This window comes from Sceloporus occidentalis, unplaced genomic scaffold (assembly GCF_023333645.1).
Source record: "Sceloporus occidentalis isolate IW3139 unplaced genomic scaffold, rSceOcc1.0.p SCAF_7, whole genome shotgun sequence".
NCBI classification, from domain to species: Eukaryota; Metazoa; Chordata; class Lepidosauria; order Squamata; family Phrynosomatidae; genus Sceloporus; species Sceloporus occidentalis.
The window spans coordinates 13,579,594-13,597,662 of record NW_028316987.1 but is presented as its reverse complement, the minus strand read 5'-3'; the positions used below and the strand labels follow the sequence as shown (position 1 = coordinate 13,597,662).

General features: G+C 40.4%; 1 protein-coding gene across 1 annotated transcript in view; it reads left to right on the top strand.

Moving 5' to 3' along the window:
* Positions 1–18,069, top strand: part of LOC149309220 (zinc finger protein 385C-like) — a 148,610-nt gene that overhangs the window by 11,771 nt on the left and 118,770 nt on the right. Inside the window, exon 2 of the mRNA XM_089531987.1 lies at positions 16,209–16,460. Coding sequence (XP_089388113.1) covers positions 16,211–16,460 — 250 coding nt within the window. The 5' untranslated portion in view covers positions 16,209–16,210. The remainder of the gene's footprint in view (positions 1–16,208; positions 16,461–18,069) is intronic.

The following is an 18,069-nucleotide window of genomic DNA, read 5'->3' as shown; positions in this document are numbered from 1 at the left end:
TTTGACATTGCTTTAACTGCCATGGCTCAGTACTATGGAATTCTGGGATTTGTAGTTTTGTGAGATGTTTAGCTTTCTCTGTCAGAGGACTACGTGCCACAACAAACTACAAATCCCAAGCATGGAGCCATGACAGTTAAAGTGATGTCAAACTGCATTACCTCTGCAGTGTGGCAACAGTTTCAGCCATACACCATTAGAGACCCAAGAGAAATAGGAGGTTTAAACAGCAAAAACTGTGTAAAAATCATGCAATTGCAGTTAACATTTTCACATGACTTTGTGATTAAAGTGCCATTAGCCTAGGAATAAACAGGCAATAAAGTCCAACAAATCATTTGCAGAGAAATCACGCGATTGTCATTGTTTAAACCCCCGATTTTTTCTTTGTGATAAAGTCCATTGTTAGTATCACCTTATTTCCTTTAAGAGAACTAGAGGTGGGTTGTAGGAATTGATAAGATGAGTGGCAAGAGCTCAAAAATAAGGAAAGATAACCTGGGAATGGTTTCTTTCAGAGGATGATGGAACTGGAGATGGAGGGAATAAACATACACAAATAGGGCTAAGGTTTGAAGAATTAAAGTACTAATGATAAGTATTTTATTTTAAAATATGGATGCGGAAACTTTAAGTGCCTGAGATTCTCTTAACTTTTTAGCCAGAGTTCAGCAAGCATCACGCAAAGATTCTTAAATTTTTTACAGTCTACCACCTCTGCACTTATATTTTATCTACTTATAGTCTGAAATGAAATTACTTATAATCTGTTTTATTTTGGATTGTGGTTTTGGGGTTTGTTTGGTTTTTGATTGCTTGTTTGCTTTTGCTTTGTTTTGTTTTGGCAGGCTGGAGAAGGAAGAGTTGGGTTCTTCAGGATAATACAACATGTTACAGGAGTTCCCTAGCCAAAAAAAAGGAGAGGGATGAAAACCATTGGCTTATTCCATGGGAAGAGATGCCTGTTTTATTGCCGAATTTTCTTCTGATCAAAATAGGTTTTGCAGGCTGGGAAAAGAAATGCCAAACCTCTTTAAGTAGAGATGAGGATGAGTTGAGGGTACACATTACAAGGAGAAATCCTCTGTTATCCTACTTTCAATATCTGTAAAAAATAAATGTCTGACTATAGCCAGCTGCTACAATGTTTTTGGGTAGTGGGTTTTGCTCCCAACAAAATAGTTACATAGTGTGTTCATAGTGGAGGCATGCACTGTATAGAATCTGTGTAACACGTAATTCACTTTAGGCATCCAAGATTCCATGAGATGTGGTAATGACTATTGACTTGGGTGCATCTTAGAAAAGATTTGAGGAATTCATGGATCTATCGCTGGGAATTAGTAATGACCGTTATATGAAACCATAACATTCAGCACCAAAATATTTGTAGATAACAAATGCTGGGATAGGCAAACAGGTGATAGGCATCACCATTGCACCCTGCTTGTGAGGCATCTGGGATCTGGCTGATGAAAGAATTGAACTGCTGCTAGTTGCTGTAGTTCTTGGTTTGAGCAATCTTTTTGGGAGAACTGCACCCTTCAATGATCAGAAAAGCGTCAAAAGGCAAACCAAAGCCCCTGAGGAAAGTCTACAAATAGGCCTATACTTGAAAGCCAAACTAGATGAGACACTGGAGACCATTTTTTAATCTTTCTTATTTGACAGGGAATGGTCTCAAATCAATTTCAGTCTCCTCACCATCCAAAAACTGCTTTTAAAAAGGAAGAAGGATGGATGGGGAACAGCAAGAAAGAAATAGAGGATGAGAGGAGATCCAAATTCAGAATCTTCAGTAGTCTACATCTTTTGCAGAAGGAGGTGACAATTGCTGAAAGTTTTCAGATACTAACACTGCAGTGGTGGGCATTTGGATGTAGATCCTTGACTATTTTGTCCTCAAATGTGAGAACAAATAATGACAGCAGTTATCTTCCTGCTGTGAAAGAAAATGGATATTCTTCTGCAGAATCCCCCTTTAATTGAATGCTCCAAAATATTGTAAAAGAATTTTTCTGCAGAGATATATGTTAGGTTTTTATGTACCCAAACTAGTTTTGGTGCAGAAAACAGGTGTCCTGTGCAGGAAGATCATTTTCTGCTCAGGAAACAGGGTCTCCCTCCCACCCGCCCACCCAAAAACACCAGAGGCATCTTCAGTAAGAGGATAAATAGCAATGGACAAGCCTATACGAATGTTCCTTGCCATTGATCTTGCTTTTTAAAATGCAGTTGCAGGAAATTTGGGTCTTTAAGGTGCACACTGTCTTTGCATGGAGTGAGTTTGAGACTGTATAAGCCTAATTCACAAGCACTCCTTATAGAATGGGCAGCCAGAAACTTGCCCCAGAATGCTTTGCTTTGTCATGGCATGTTCTGGCTAAAGCTGCTGGAAGATGCAATTCAACAGAAGCTTGAGGTCTGAACAATTGCCACTCCTGTCTTAAATCCAATTACTAATGCCAAGTAGAGTAAATTTACTGAATTAACGGAACTGATATGAGTGTTGACTTGCCATTTAGGATTGATTCAATTGGTCAACTCTAGTTGGGGCTAGCAAGTGGATGTTGGCTATTACCACCATAGATTTGAGCATATTTTTGCTTAATTCTGGCACCAGAAACTGGCAGGGCTGGGCACTTCCCAGGGGGTATAGGTACAGGGGGGCAAACTAAAGGCATTCCACCATAACACCTTTGCCTCTCCAAATGAAATTTTCTTCAGTCCCCAAATTTCCACGGAAACGCACTGGGTAACCTTGGATAAGTTGCACTCTCACAGCCTTAAGAGGAAGGCAATGGCAACTCCCCTCTGAACAGAACTTGCCAAGAAAACTCCTTAATAAGAGCATCTTATGGTTACTATAAGTTGGAAACAACTTGAAGGCATACACAACAATAGCGACAACTAGACTTTTTATATTTGCTATGTTCACATTCCTTTGGTAATGGCCTATATTCCCGGCCCCTAAATTGTGTTTCAAAATATTCAATTGAAGTTTTAAGTTACTGCAGCACTAGAAATATGGAAAGAAGGAAAACATCCCTGCGGGCAAAATTCTAATTGTGGGAGATTGTCCTCATTTTACACCAATCTCCCATAACTACAGCCCCTAGCACCAGCAGAGTACCAACCAGCCACACAGTTTGTGCAGAGTATCCATAAATATTGTTTGCAATCAAAGAAAGATTTCACTTTGCATCCCCTGTCTGACCCAAGGTAGAGGGGCCCCCTAAGTGCCACATTTGGACTCCATCCAAAATCTGGGAACTAGCACTCCTTTGCCCCATTAAAGACTTTAATTATAAACTTGCTTTAATAAGAAAAGTGTGGTTCTCGGGATGCTCCTTTTTGTGCGTGCTTAGAATGTCACAACATCAGCACAATAGCTAACTTTGGGGAGAGAGAAGCACTGATGGGATTTACCTTTGCTCTATTGCTCCCAGCAAATAAACATTATGGCCTTTCATTAAATGGTTAAGGAGTTGTCCAAAGTTCTGAAAATATAGCCTTCTGAGCCACTGAGAACAAGTCTCCATAATTTCCCCTTAAAAGTATATATTGGTGCCCCTGAGGGAACAGAATCTTCTTCTTATCCGCTTGGGCCTTGTCTATAAACCAGACCTGTTTCCGATTTATTTCTGCCTTTCTGACTTCTCACTAGCATTTTTCACTGTCATGCACCTGCTCCTCCATTTTTCCTTTAGAAAGAAAAAAGAAGCCACCACAGCAGCAGTGGAGTTTTATGGCATTATTAAGATTAAAACAGAAAAAAAAAAGACCTCAGGTTATGGACTGTATTATGAGAGCTATAAAACTGACCGTAGAGGATTATAAATGAAGTGCCAAGGCTTCTCTTCCTGACAGTTTGCTTACCGTTTTCAGATTTACTTTCAGCCAACGTGGTTAGTTGGTTGTAATTCCTACAATAAACCTGTTATTCTAGGAGCATGAGTTTTAGTGTGAAATGAGTAAGTTAGTTATAGCTGCTGCAGAAAAGAGAAGTGAATTCTCCACTATAATACAAAGGGGGATGGACACCTAATTGATCAAACAGCACAGCATGTATAGTAGAATGGTTTCTTTTCTTGGGACTGGCACATATTATTTATGTAGATTCTTCATTTCTAGAAAAGAGATGCTAGGGCTGGTTGGTTGCTTTCATACCTATTTCCTCACTTCACCCCTCCCTTCAAATATTAATGTGTGGGGACATAGAATGGAAAAACTACTTTCTGGGTTACAATTTCCAGTTAGCAAGGGCGTCAGGCAAGGCTGGATTTTATGACCCTGTCTGTTTGGTGAATATATTATATAAAAAGCACAATTAGACTCAGAGGAAAGAAGCAGGAAAAGTGGTGGGAACATCATCAGCAATTTAACATATGCAGATGACACCATACTACTAGCAGAAAATAACAGAGACTTGGGGTGACTGATGAGGAAAGTAAAGAAAGAAAGTGCAAAGACAGGTTTACAGCTGAACAGTAAGAAAACAAAAATAATACCCACAGATTATTTACGTAACTTTAAGTAGACAATGAAGACATTCAAATAGTTAAAGATTTTCTTTGCCTTGATCAGAATGAAGACTGTGGTTAAGAAATCAACAAAAGACTATGACATGTAAGAACAGCTATGAAGGAACTGAACAAGATCCTACAATGTAAATATATACCATTGAAAACTAAACTTAGAATTGTCTGTGTCTTCATATTTCCTATTTCTATGTATGGTTGTGAAAGCTGGACAGTGAAGAAAGGTGACAGGGAGAAAATCAACTCATTTGAAATGTGTTGCTGGGGAAGAGTTCTGTGGCTACTGTGGACTGCTAAAAAAGCAAATAAATGGGTCCTAGAGCAAATCATTAGAAAAGGCAACCATGCTAGGAAAGGTAGAAGGCAATCGAAAGAGAGGAAGGCCACATGTGAGAAGGTTAGACTAAGTCAGGGAGGTCACAGGCCTAAGCCTGCAGGACATGAGCAAAGCAGCTGAGGACAGGGGGTCTTGGAGATGTGTCATCCATAGGGTTGCCATGAGTTGAGGTTGACTCAAGGGCAGTTAACAGCAACAAAGAACAAATCCTGCACTCTCCCTAGAAGCCAAGATGACTAAACTGAGTTGTTATTTGGACATATCATGAGAAGACCTGACTCATTAGAAAAGACAATAATGCTTGAGTAAGGTAGAAGACAGTACTGTATGAAAAGAGGAAGACTGCATTCTAGATAGATAGACATAATCAAAGAAGCCAAGGCTCTGAGACTGCAAGACCTGAGCAGGGTTGCTGATGATAGGGCGAGTTGGAGGTCTCCCATTTATGCAATTACCATGATATAGTGGTTTGAGCAGTTGAGTGTTAGACTAGGGCACTGGGAGACCAGGGTTCAATTGCCTATTGGGCTATGGAGACCCATTTGCTGACCTTGTGTGAGCCACACACTGTCATCCCTGGAAAACCTCATGATAGGTCCCCTTTGGTTGCCATAAGTTGGAAATGACTTGAAGGCACACAACAACAGAAGCCTAGTCGACTTAACGGCAGTTAACTACAATAACAGAGTCCCTAAACTGACTTTTCTAAACTTTGTGGGGACAGTTTCCAAAAGTTCCAAGCTTCTGTAAGGACTGATAGTTTGGGGGGGAGTTCTAAAAATTGTAGCCCAGACAAACTATGTTGGGCCTGCTGTCCTAGGAACTGTTACCCAAAAAAGTACTCTCCTATGCTTTTTTTTTTTTTGGTTGTTCAATGATGAAGAAAAGTCACTGTTTCAGTAATATTCCATTTATGCCAGGACTTTAGCTCTTGGGTCCTTTCACACTGCACAGTTACAGTGCTATGATTCCATGTTAACTGTTGAGCCTGCATTTTTATGGAATCTTGGGGTCTGTAGTTTGGAGGGCACTACTGCTCTGTGGCTGAGAATTCTAAATTCTGCTACCTAAATTGCAAATTCCAGGATTCAATAGGATGCTGCCAAGGCAGTTAGTGTTGCAACTGTGTTGTGTGAAAGGGCCTCTAGTAATGAACAGATAGTTCAGAACCAACTTTAGTCAGAGTATAATACAAATGGTATCTACAACAAACTGCTGCAGCATTCAGTGTTCCACTTTAGTGTTCCACTTAACTGGCTGCTCCCTCCTTCAGGATATTCCATTTCTGGAATTTGCTTTTTTCTACAACAGAGAATCAAATTTCCATGGCCAAGAGGGTCAAACTAGAGAGATATGCTTAGGAGGATTTTAGAAGAGGCACTCCCTCTAGTGTGGATAATGTCTGTTTGTCAAAGGATATAATTTTACTCAAATACATATCTTATGTTTAACATGCTTTTTTGTGATTGGTGGTTAGAAAGTAAATGTGGGCGTAATGTGAAGAACTCATTGAATGAGAAAATCCCATTGTAGGAGAGAAAACAGCTTAATCAAAGGAAATTACTTGCTAATTAGCTTACTTGCTGTTCACTGCTATGATCTTTGGAATAGCGGTATATAAATAAAACAAATTATTATTATTATTAAATGCACATTAAGTTTTAGCTTGATCCTGCTTTTATATTTTTATTTATTTATTGGAAGGGGGTTATTATGAAACTGTGGATGGCTGAATCCATGGATGCAGAATCCATGGATACAGAGGGCCAACTGTATTTGTCCTTGCCTGTGTGGACAAAATGATTGAGGATTTACATCCCTGTCTTCAAGCATGTGATTTACCTTCTGCCAAGGTGAGAAAATGTGATAGAAGCACAGAGGCACAATCCAATAATGCAGGGCTGGGTGGTAGGTGGCCCTAGGCCAGAAACAGCCCCATCCAACAGACTGTGGTTCGTGACTCCCTGGACAGCCCTTTTTGTGGCCAAAAAGAAAGAGTGATTTGCCTTTCCTGTAATCCTTCAAGTATGACAATTCACCTACATTGTTTTAATATTTTAAAATACCAGCTTTTCAAAATCAGAAGTGAAGCCCATTGGGGGCATTTTTGTCTGTACTTGTGGCCCCCAGCAGATCCCTAGGAACCAAAAATCGTTCCCTGTACCTTTTTGCAGTCCCCCACCCCTGCAATATTGGGTTGGTTGGACATGAAGGAATTCTGTTTCCATGAACTCGCTCTGATCTTGAGGAAAGCCCATAAAAGTGCAGAATGAACGGATATAATAGGCTTGATATTATATTGCCTGTTAATGTGCTGGGATAAGCAATCAGTCTCTGTGCTGAGACCCATGAGGAGACTGTGCTTAACACTCCTTTTATCGTAGGAGTTGAGACAGGGCCTAGTTTGGAAGTAGGGGTGCTTGGTAGAGTATTAGTGTAAAGTACTTTTTGGAGTTGATCCTGAGTGAGACATTTGACCTTCTTTTATTTCAAAGAGATTTAGACATCTGTCAAGGATCTCTTGCCATCCATCATCCATATTCAATGTCTGTTTGACACCACCTTCTTTTCCTCTCCTTCACTCACATTACTGCCTCTTAACAGCTGCTTGTGTATAATCTCTCTCTCGCTCTCTTTTATTTTTATTTTTCAAAGCCCAGGCCACTTCAGGTCTTGTCAGAACATAGAAATCTATTTGCTTCTGCACCAGCTTTTATCACACCAGCCTTTGTTCTGAGGACTTTATCACACCAGCCTGTTGTCCCACCACAGTTGCACTAGTTTAAGAATGAAAGCATACTGGTTTGTCACCATTTCGTATCACTCTATTCTCCATGATAAGCACTTTGGCGATCCATGGTCACAAGATCTGTTTTCCACACTACCTCAGGAAAGTGTTGGTGGCCAGAATCACTCTCCACCCTCCCTGAAATATAGGACTGCTATGTGCACATTCACATAGCAGCCCGGTGCTTGAGGAGAAAGTGGGGGATCACACAATCCCATCTCCTCAAGCCAGATGCTTTGTGAATGTGCACACAGCTTCAGGAAGGGGTTGGTGGCTATGATTGCTGCAAGAAGGAGGGGGAAGAGGGGGGAGCAGAATCATGCTCACTCACACTTTGTGACTGCTTGAGAAGCAGAACTGCAGCGGATGGGCCCTATCGCACGAAGGCAGTAATGGAATAGCAGCAAGATTAAGAGCCTATTGATGGGTTTTGCCTGTCAGTAAAAAGATGCACTACAGTAATGAAAGGGATGCAAGGCAGCAGCATGTCGGAAATGATGCTGTGTGATAAGCACCGGACAGACACTTATCACTGGACAAATTCTGCTTTTCTAGTTAGTGTGACAAAGTTCTAGGTGAAGGGGGGAGTACAGTAGAATACAGTTAGTTATTAATTAGCTGGCAATGCAGGGTCAGGATTCTGGTAACGTTTCTGAGCTATGAAAAAGAGTGCCTTTAATGAAAGTGAATTGCTATAGCTACAGTGAGCCCCTACACATCTGTGGTAGATCTTCTTGGTCAGAGAGTAGCTTCCCAAAAGTTGTGGGCAGTGGTGTCCTGGAGCCAGAGCTCACAAGGAAACTGGTGTCATCTGCCATACCTTTTCTGGATCCCCCCAACTAAACTTTAGTGCAGTCCTTATGATAATGGGTGAGGATGGAGCATGGTCATTCCCTAACAACAGTGCATTACTGAGAGCTACCCCTGTTGTAGTGTGAAATATATTGGGGTGGCTTAGTTGTAAACGTATACTGAAGTCCCATAGCTTTACAAAAGACCTGCTCCTATTGTAAAGGAAAACTGCTAGAATAGGCTTGTTGATATGGATCTACACATCTGTCTACATTTTGGGACTCTCTTCCTGGGACATGCTTAGGAGAGCTGGCATTATGTGCCAGCACTTCAGAATTTACCACTAATTTATTGTTCATTGGAAATTAAGACCTTTTTTAAAAAGTGACCTTGGAATGGCTTCATGTGTTTAAATTCCATGTGGGTACATCTGTGGCATGCAGGCAGTGAAAGGATTGGTCATGCCGTCTATCCATCTATCTACTATCATGCCTTTTTCTCAGTACAGGGCTTAATCTTTAATTACAGCATAGATTAAAACAAAATAAAGCCAAAATGCCATCACTATCATTGTTATAAAAAAGTTGAAATGACAATAAAAGAAACAATTACAATATATTAAAACAGCATTAATTAAAACAAAATAAAACCTCCCATTTATAAGGGCCTTCCATAGCAACTAGTTAATATGCCAGAGCCTGTTTTAATAAAACAGGTCTTTTCCCTAGTTTGCACTTCACAAATTCCAGAGCTGGAACTGGTACTAAAAACAGATTTCAATAGTTTTAGATTAATCTGAAAACCAGTTTCATATTAAAAACCACACAAAGTTGTCCCCTGGTTTGTTCTTTTACTTTTCTAAAGAAGCAGGGGTGCCAATTTCTTTATCCTATAGGCCAAAACCATGGGAGTTATGGGTTTCGTTTTGTGGTGAAAAATGGAAAGAGACAAAAGCCCAATGTCACTCCACACCACCTGATCTTCCATTGGAGATTGCAGCATGAACTATTGCTTTAAATAAGAAAAGAAAATGATGATCATTAAAGTGAGAATTATTTGTGATTAACATCAGGTATAATATTGGGGGGCAGAGTTGAGGGCTATATGGATGGATCAATTATTGCAACCCTGAAATCCCTCAGTGTGAATCTGGCACAAAAGATAATCCACTTTGAAATAAGGAATACTGAATCTTTTGTTTTTTGAATGCCAGAATTGAGTGGAGTTCACAGTTTTCCACACATAAATTCACTCAAAGTCACTCCTGATTCAGCATCTGCATATCCTTTATGTCCCGATTTGGCAAGGACAGTCCCAATTTATCCTCTGTCATCCCACTTTTACAGCTGCATCCACTTTCTGGCCTTATTCTCATTTTACTTCAGTTACTGCAGACTGAGTTTAAACTGCAAAAGGGGTTTGCAATTAATTAACTCAGCAAAGAGGAGAGAAGGGCTGGAATCTTTTCCTTCTCTGTTGAGTCAGGTAAAAACAAACTGCTGCAACCTCCCCTAGCTCATGTGTTCTTCCATAATAATTTTTGCCATCTTGATCACACTCTGATGTTGGTTGGCCAGACGTCCCATTTTTATCTGTGAAATATTGGAGGGTATGTGGCCATGCTCAACTGTGTAATTTAGGGTGGATATAGGAAATAATTTTCTTATTGCTGAAGAGTTAGGAGCCAGACCTCCTTGCTAAGTTGTTGTAAAACACCCAGAGATCTGCCAGTGAGTTCTGATCTAGCATCCAACCATAGCTGACAGTGGTCTGAGGTCTTATTGATATGATTAAAATACTCCTCATTCTGTTTGAATACAATGGGATCCCTCCACATAGGATTTGAGCTTTTTGTGGGAGGGAGCAAAAAACTTCTCAAACTCCATAGAAAAAGGAATTGCGGTTTTTAACCAGAGTATCTGCGAGCATCTGCAATATTGTGCATTATCAAACATGTGTGCTTTGCATGGATTTGCAGGGCTGCGCATTTTCAGCAGAGGCAGGGTGAATAGATGCAAATATGTGCAAGACAATGAAGACAAGCAATGGGAAGGTGTGAAAATCTGTAGCAACTTGCATACTACACCTATCGTATATACTCGACTATAAGTCAACCTCATGTATAAGTTGAGGGCAGGTTTTGGGGCCCAAATTATGGATTTTGATATGACCCATAGATAAGTCAAGAGTAAAACTTAAGGGCTTTTAATAAGTCCCATTGTATGGAGCAAAGGATGGAACAAAGGAAAACAGTGTCAAAGAACTTACAAAATTCCAGCAGCCATAACTGTGCTCACCCCAAAGCCTGGATGGATAAGATGGTAGAGGGAGGTCAGTGCTTCCAGGATAGGGTACACTCTATGATTTCTTTTTAAGTAAGAGCTAAGGTACAGTACAGTACTTACATTGACCCGCAGATAAGTTGACTCAGGTTTTTTGGGTCAATTTTTTGACTAAAATTTCTAGACTTATACATGAGTATGTACAGTATGTACAGACTAGCCTTGGGAATGGAGAATGAAACATCCCAGAGAGCTGAAATAAACACCACTCTTCCTGAATTTGGACCATGGGCTGCCTTTGCCCTCTGTGTACCCCTGATGTGTAGCTTTGACCCATGCCCTGGGAAAGGGCTATTAAAATCACCCTGGCCTTAATACAGGAAGCTTTCCTCCTAAGACTAGTGAGTAGGTCCATGCTGCAAACAAAATTGTTCATGTGAGTTGTGCCCCTTTTTCCTACAGAGTGTTATGTGAAATGGCTTGTAGTGCAACTAATTCTATCATGGCTAATATCCCATTAATTGCCAAACCTAGACTTCTCTGAGTTAATACCAGTGACCTAGTTGGGCAGAAAAACAAATTGCTGAGTTGTGGTGCTTAATATACTAGGAGGGACAAAGAGGCACCGGAGAGATTAAGTGAATGAGATGAGAGCATCCACAGTGTAGGCTGTTTATTTAAAACTTTGTAACTGGAGCTCTGACGGTAGGCCAGGCTAATTTGAGTAGCCGAGTGTTCTTTTTTAGAGAGCGGTGGCCTTTTGGAAGCATTTTGTCCAGATAACTTTCCAATTTTAATTTCTGCCGATATTAAAAATAACCTGGTCACCTGTGGGAACGAAGTTAATGAACGATATGCACCGGAAACTCAGTAGCACACCATAGCACATCTGGTTCAGAGGTTATCTCAGCCCTTGGCGGGGGGGGGGGGGGGAGAACTAAAATGTCTTGGACTTGGGAAACTGCCAATAGACTTTAACCTAATCTCTTCAAAGTTGCTTTTATAATTATTTTTAAATATTTATTGATTTTATTGTTTAATTCACTGTGCTTGGTTCCATAAATTGTTTTCCTATTATTTGCATGGTTCAAATTTTTGCACCGTTCCATCTCTCCAAGGTTTGGGTTACCTCACTTAGCATTTCTTCTTTGGTTGATTATATTCAGCTATGCACCTGCTCTCTGCTCGTGGCACATATATTGTTGTGTCCCAGGATGCTCTGTGAACAGATGGCAGATAAATGGGGTTTCTTTGGGGTTGCCTACTGACTGCCAGAGTTTGAAGTTGGATAGCCCTGAAGAATATCGGTCCTAAATTTAGATATCTCCAAAACCACATGGGAAAGCATATGGAACCCCCCGCCCACCTTATAAATCAAGATCGGCATTGACAAAAAGGGGGCCCCTAAAATTAATATACAAATGATATCTAACACCTGTGAAACTGTCCCAGATGATGAAAAACATATCTCCAAAATGTTGGAGAGGCTGTGATATCTTAGGCTCCTTTGAACACATGTGATTGGACTGTCCCAAGGTTAAAGATTTTAGGATTGCAATACTGAGGCAAATCTATTGTGAAACAAACTGTAACCTTCTGTCCAGGCCTTCTCTTATTGTTAATTTATTATAATGAGAACACTTGTATGAAACATCATAAGCTTATCACACTTCTCATCTCAGCAGCCAGGAATATAATTGCAAGAAGTTGGGAAAAAATGGAATGTACTGATGAGCGACTGGTGGAAAAGAGTTTGGGACACTTGGTTAGTGAAAAGCTTTCTTATACCGTACTTTTCGACTCTGTAATGGACAAAAGAAACCAGGCACCTTTTTTGATGACTGGTCAGTGTTTATTGATTACATCAACACCAACTCATTTGTTATCGGACCTCCTACTAAATCAAGCTATTCTTTGGAAAGATACTTTGATCCCAGCTTCATCAACTAGCGAATCTGAGTGATGTCTTTAGGACTTTATTACTGATATTATCCCACAAAAGATAGCCATTATGCAAGTTTACATGTAGATTTCAAGAATGTTTGTTATTTATGTATTACATGTTCCCTTGTAAAGCCATCTGGGTTGGCAGATGTATCTAATGTGACAGTGCACTGGATGATGTACTTTCTCTGTCTGTCCTGAATCTCCCACCATTTAGTTTCATTGAGTGAGCCTGGGTTTTAGTATTTTGGCAGTCCACTTGTCTCCACACCACACATTATCTTATACACCTCTGTCATGTGTTCCTGTGTTCCCTCTTTTTTCTAACCTGCAGTCCCACTGTAAATGAATGAATAAATAAATAAATAAATATATTTACAGTAATTAAATAAATAGTGTGAGAGCCAATGTGGCATAGTGGTTTGAGCTTTGGACTGTGACTCTGGAGACCATGGTTCAAATCCCCACTTGGCCATGTAAACACTCTTTCAGCCTCAGGCAATGGTAAACCTTCTCTGAACAAATCTTGCCAAGAAAATCCCTTGGCCTTAGGGTTACCATAAATGGGGAACGACTTGAACGCAAACAGTACATATGAATAGTGTACATTTTCCTGAAAGAGAAGTAGGTGGAAGAGAGTAGCTCACACTTCATGCAAGAATATTTAAATGAATAACAAATAAAAGGAACTGTGCTAGGCCTCTTGCCTGCAGCCGATAGTGGAAGACATCCTGGATTGCTTCTTTAACTCAGGTTTATCACAGTGGAGTGGTTTCATTTTGCTTTCCTCTTAGATTCTACTGAACAGAAATGGACAGTTGAGTCTTCTTGGTGCCAACTTTGAGCTTGCTGCCCTTTAATGTATGGAATAGCCTTGAGTTTGTAACAGAGTTAGGCATGAGAACAATACAAACAGGCCTGCCTTCCATCAAAATCCATAGGAGGCTATACTTGCATAATGTAAAAAACATAAATCTTCTTTGCATTTATATAGCATACATCCAGAGTTTAAAGCACTTCACAATAATCATTACCACTGTCCTATAACATTAGACATTGCTATTTATCTATTACAAATGAGGGGTTAGATTACATTGGCACAGACCTCATATTCACAGCCATTATGGTAAAAAAGCAATAAACACTCACCCTACTGTCTGCGCAAAAGAGTAATTGCAAGATCTTTCAGCCACACCCCTTTGCTTACTTTTCTTAGACTGTTCACAAATCACCCTTTCTTTTCTTAAGCATGTTTACATTGATTTTCTCATATGTTCTCTTGTGGGGGTGTGCAAACAGGGAGAACTTTGTCAGCATGTGAAAGTTGGTTTAAAAGTATTTTTGTAAATAAATAAGCTTCACTCACACTGAGATACCCGCTGTGCTGTTTAGTTATTTTCACATGCCACAGGGAATGAAAGAGATGATTCAGGAATCCCTGATCCGTACAGAATTTATTTTTCAACTCAGTAAAAATCTCTGTTTCTTCACTTTAAAAAAAGTAGCATATTTAAGGAGAAAGCCCAGTTCAAATTGGCTAATTCTGGAATGACGGGTTTGTGTGCATATAAGGCTTTAGATACACAAGAAACGGAATAGATACCAAAGTCTTCAATCCTGTCTCCGCCAACTAAAAATATCCTGTAATGGTTGTCATGAATTTTACCATTAGCAAAGAGAGAATGTGAGCCACTGGTGAAGTAAAGGCTTTCCAGTCCTTTGAGTGCCATCCAGCAGTAGTTTCAAATGAAGTAGAGTGTATTCTGGGCAAAAACAATAAAACGTACTTAATTTAGTGCAGGAGTGGTGAACATAATGCTTCTCCAGCTTTGTTCGCAGCATGAGCTTTCCTAGACTTTAGTCGACTTCCTCAGATGCGTATAGTAGAGTGGAAACCAGGGATAGACACATTTCATTTAGTTTCAAAGGTGCTACAAGAAACCTCTACATACTGATTCTATAGACTAACATGACTGTATCTTTGAATTAATGGAATCATAAGAGTTGGAAGAGACCACAAGGGCCATCTAGTCCAACCCCCTGCCATGCAGGAATTCTACCAGATACGTTGTACTGCAGCTCCCATCATCCCTCACTATTAGCTAAACTGGCTAGTACTAATAGGAGTTCATGAACATCTGAGAGCCACGCATTCCCTGCCTCTAGGTTTGCCTCTTCTCTAGTCTCCAGGGCAAGAGAGAAGAATCTCAGGGCAAGAGTATTGACTTGGAATGTGTGTATTTTCCTCATTTGTTAGACTTGACCTGGCATAGTAGTCATGAATTACAGTGGCATAAGTTGGACCTATGCTGTTGTGACTCACTTCTTTAGTTGTTGCATTCTTGGAGAAAGGTAAAGACAAAAAACTTTCTGAACAAATCTTGCCAAGAAAAGCTTGTGATAGGGTCCCCTTAGGGCTGCCATAAGTGAAACAACTTGAAAGCACAGAACATCAAAAAGGGGTTGGATTTCTATTCCAACCACACCCCACCAAAATCCCCTCCCAAACCCATTTTTTAACCCATACAGTCCTCCCCCAACAAATCCATTTCCATATTATTGGAGAGAAGGGAGGAGGTGTCAGTAGATATAAATGCAGAAATTTTTGTGGTTGAACGTACTGCAAGAACTTCATCTGTAGTGATGTCCCATGGACCCCCAGAGGTCCTTGCAGATGCCAGTCACGGCACATCCAGCAACAGAAGAAAAACTGAGTGCATTCCCACTCACACACACACACACACACACACACACACACACACACCCTCTGACAATAAAGAAATGGCCATGGGAGGCTTGCGTGCTTACTAGGTAAGTTTTTGGGGAGCAGCATCTCAAAGCGTCAGTGTGTCATAGTGGTTTGAGCACCAGACTATGACTCTGGAGATCAGGGTTCGATTCCCACTCTGCCCCGAAACCCACTAAATGACCTTGGGCAAGTCACATGCTCTCAGCCTCAGGGGAAGGCAATGGCAAAGCACCTCTGAACAAATCTTACCAAGAAAACCTCTGCCTTAGGGTTTCCTTAAATCAGAAATGACTTGAAGGCACACAACACACACACACACACACACACACACACACACACTACAAGATGCAGTTATGTGGTAGACCGATGCAGGGTCTTGGTCTTGGTGTTTTTACTTGCATGCCATATTCTGTATAACTATGGTTAATGCCTATTAAGCATAGCACCATGTTTAATGGCATAACTAGGGGCTGCCCCTTATAACATCACTCTTTTAGTATCATCAGGGCCCATTCTCCTATGACATAGCAAAGTGTTGTTCCTCAGTGTCAGGGCTGGCCCTGAAATCTAAGGACTTAGGGTAGTGATCCTGACCTGGCAGTCCTTCTCATCTAAATTCTGCTTATGCTAGAATTTCGGAGATTTGTGACCAGATCACCAGCATCAAGGAGACCTGAAGCTGTAATTTTGGCTTTTTGATGTGAACATTCATTGGACGGATATCATTAACGGGTTTCTAGTACTTATTTTTCTTCTCCTTTTCATTCTCTCCTAGGAATGAAGCGGCCCTTAAGCCCATGTCACTCCCCTGGGAGTGGCATCTGTGTGAGCCTCACAGAGAGCCCTGGCATAGGTTGCCTGCCAGAGCAGCGCTCAAAAAGGGAGAAGAAGCACCCATCATTCACACTTTGCGAGGTGTGTAATATCCAGCTCAACTCAGCTGTGCAGGCTCAGATCCACTACAATGGAAAGTCACACCAGAAACGCCTCAAGCATCTCAACAAGGGCAAAATCCCAACAAGTCAAGGTAAGGTCTAGTCTGTACAGAGGGCCTCTGAGAAGTCTGAAGGAAAGTCTCAAATGTGGTAGGTCTTTAAAATGCATAAACGGACATTACAGCAACTGTCATCCTCATCTATCCAAATGTGGATGGCTTTCTTACAATTCTAGCCTTTCTTCTTTGTTGTTCCTCATGTCTGGCATGCCTTCTCAGATTACCAAAGTACAGTTGACCCTCCACATTTGTGGCTTTGACTTTTGCAGATTTGATTATTCACAGATTTGATTAATATATTCTCTCTAGGAATCTCTAGGTCCTCCAGTATGACTCCATTGTCAACTTCTGCCAAAGTTCACACTGGAGGACCTAGAGATTCCTAAAGAGAAAACTTCTTTAGGCATTTATAGGTCCTCCCGTGCAACTTCATGGTCAACATCTGATACATCTTGACCATAGAATTGCTCTGGCGGACCTAGAGATTCTTAGAGAGATGTTCTCTCAGGTAAAAAAAAAGTTGTTTAATTTGTGGTATTCCCACTTTCATGCGGGTCCTGTGTCCCTAACTGCAGCGAATGTGGAGGGTCTACAGTAATGCCTGTTTTCTGTGACTTCCTCCAAATTCCCCCTTAAAACTCACCTTTTCTATGGAAACTTTTACTTAACTACTTTAACTTAACCTAGTCTATGTCCCTTACATAAAACATGGCGGCACTTGGTAGTTCTTTGTGAGTTTCAACAGCAACTAACTCAGTTTAAGGTGAAGATTCAAATGCAGCAGTCTTTTGAATTCTGAACTTTTAAAATTTTGTGATGTACTTGTCAGCCAGAAATCAAACATATTAAAAATAAAAATATATTTATATTTTAAATATATATTTTTATTCTAAAATTTATTTAGAAATCCATAGTTTGCAAGATAATATCTTGAGAAGTGTATATTTTTGTGTTAAAAATGTTCAAAAATACCTGTCTTAAATATGAATTGTGATGCAGAGTCTAAAATGATTAGAGGAATAGTCTAGAGTGATGAATGAACACACACGAAACTTGGCACAGACTGGAAAAGCAGCTCGCCAAACCTCCTTGAAACTAATCCTAAATGAACTAGATGGATATTCTTTACTATTTTTGCTTCTTCTCATCTTCCTTCCCTCCCACTATTTTTTCTCCTCTGTCAACTTTGGAGGGGAAAGGTAAATCTACACTGTAGAAATAATGCAGTTTGACACCACTTTAATAACCATAGCTCCATGCTACAGAATCCTGGGGTTTGTAGTTTTGTGAGGCACTAGCACTCTTTGGCAGAAAACATTAAAGATCTTTTAAAACTATAAATCCCAAGAGTCCATAGGATGGAGCTACAGCACTTAAAGTGGTGACAGAGTGCATTATTTCTTTATCGGAGATGCACCCAAAGAGTTACTTTCTGTAGGAGAAACTTTCTGTTGTTTTGCAAAGTGCCATGCATGGAGATGGTACAATATAAATGATATGTGTATGTGGTCAGCTCCCACCATGACACTACCTTTCCACAGTGATGATATTGCATGCTCCTGTGAGGCAAGAGACTATGCTGATAGTAGCACTGTTTCTGGCAGGGCTTCCCATGTCAGATATACTTTTTCTGAAGAGCCAG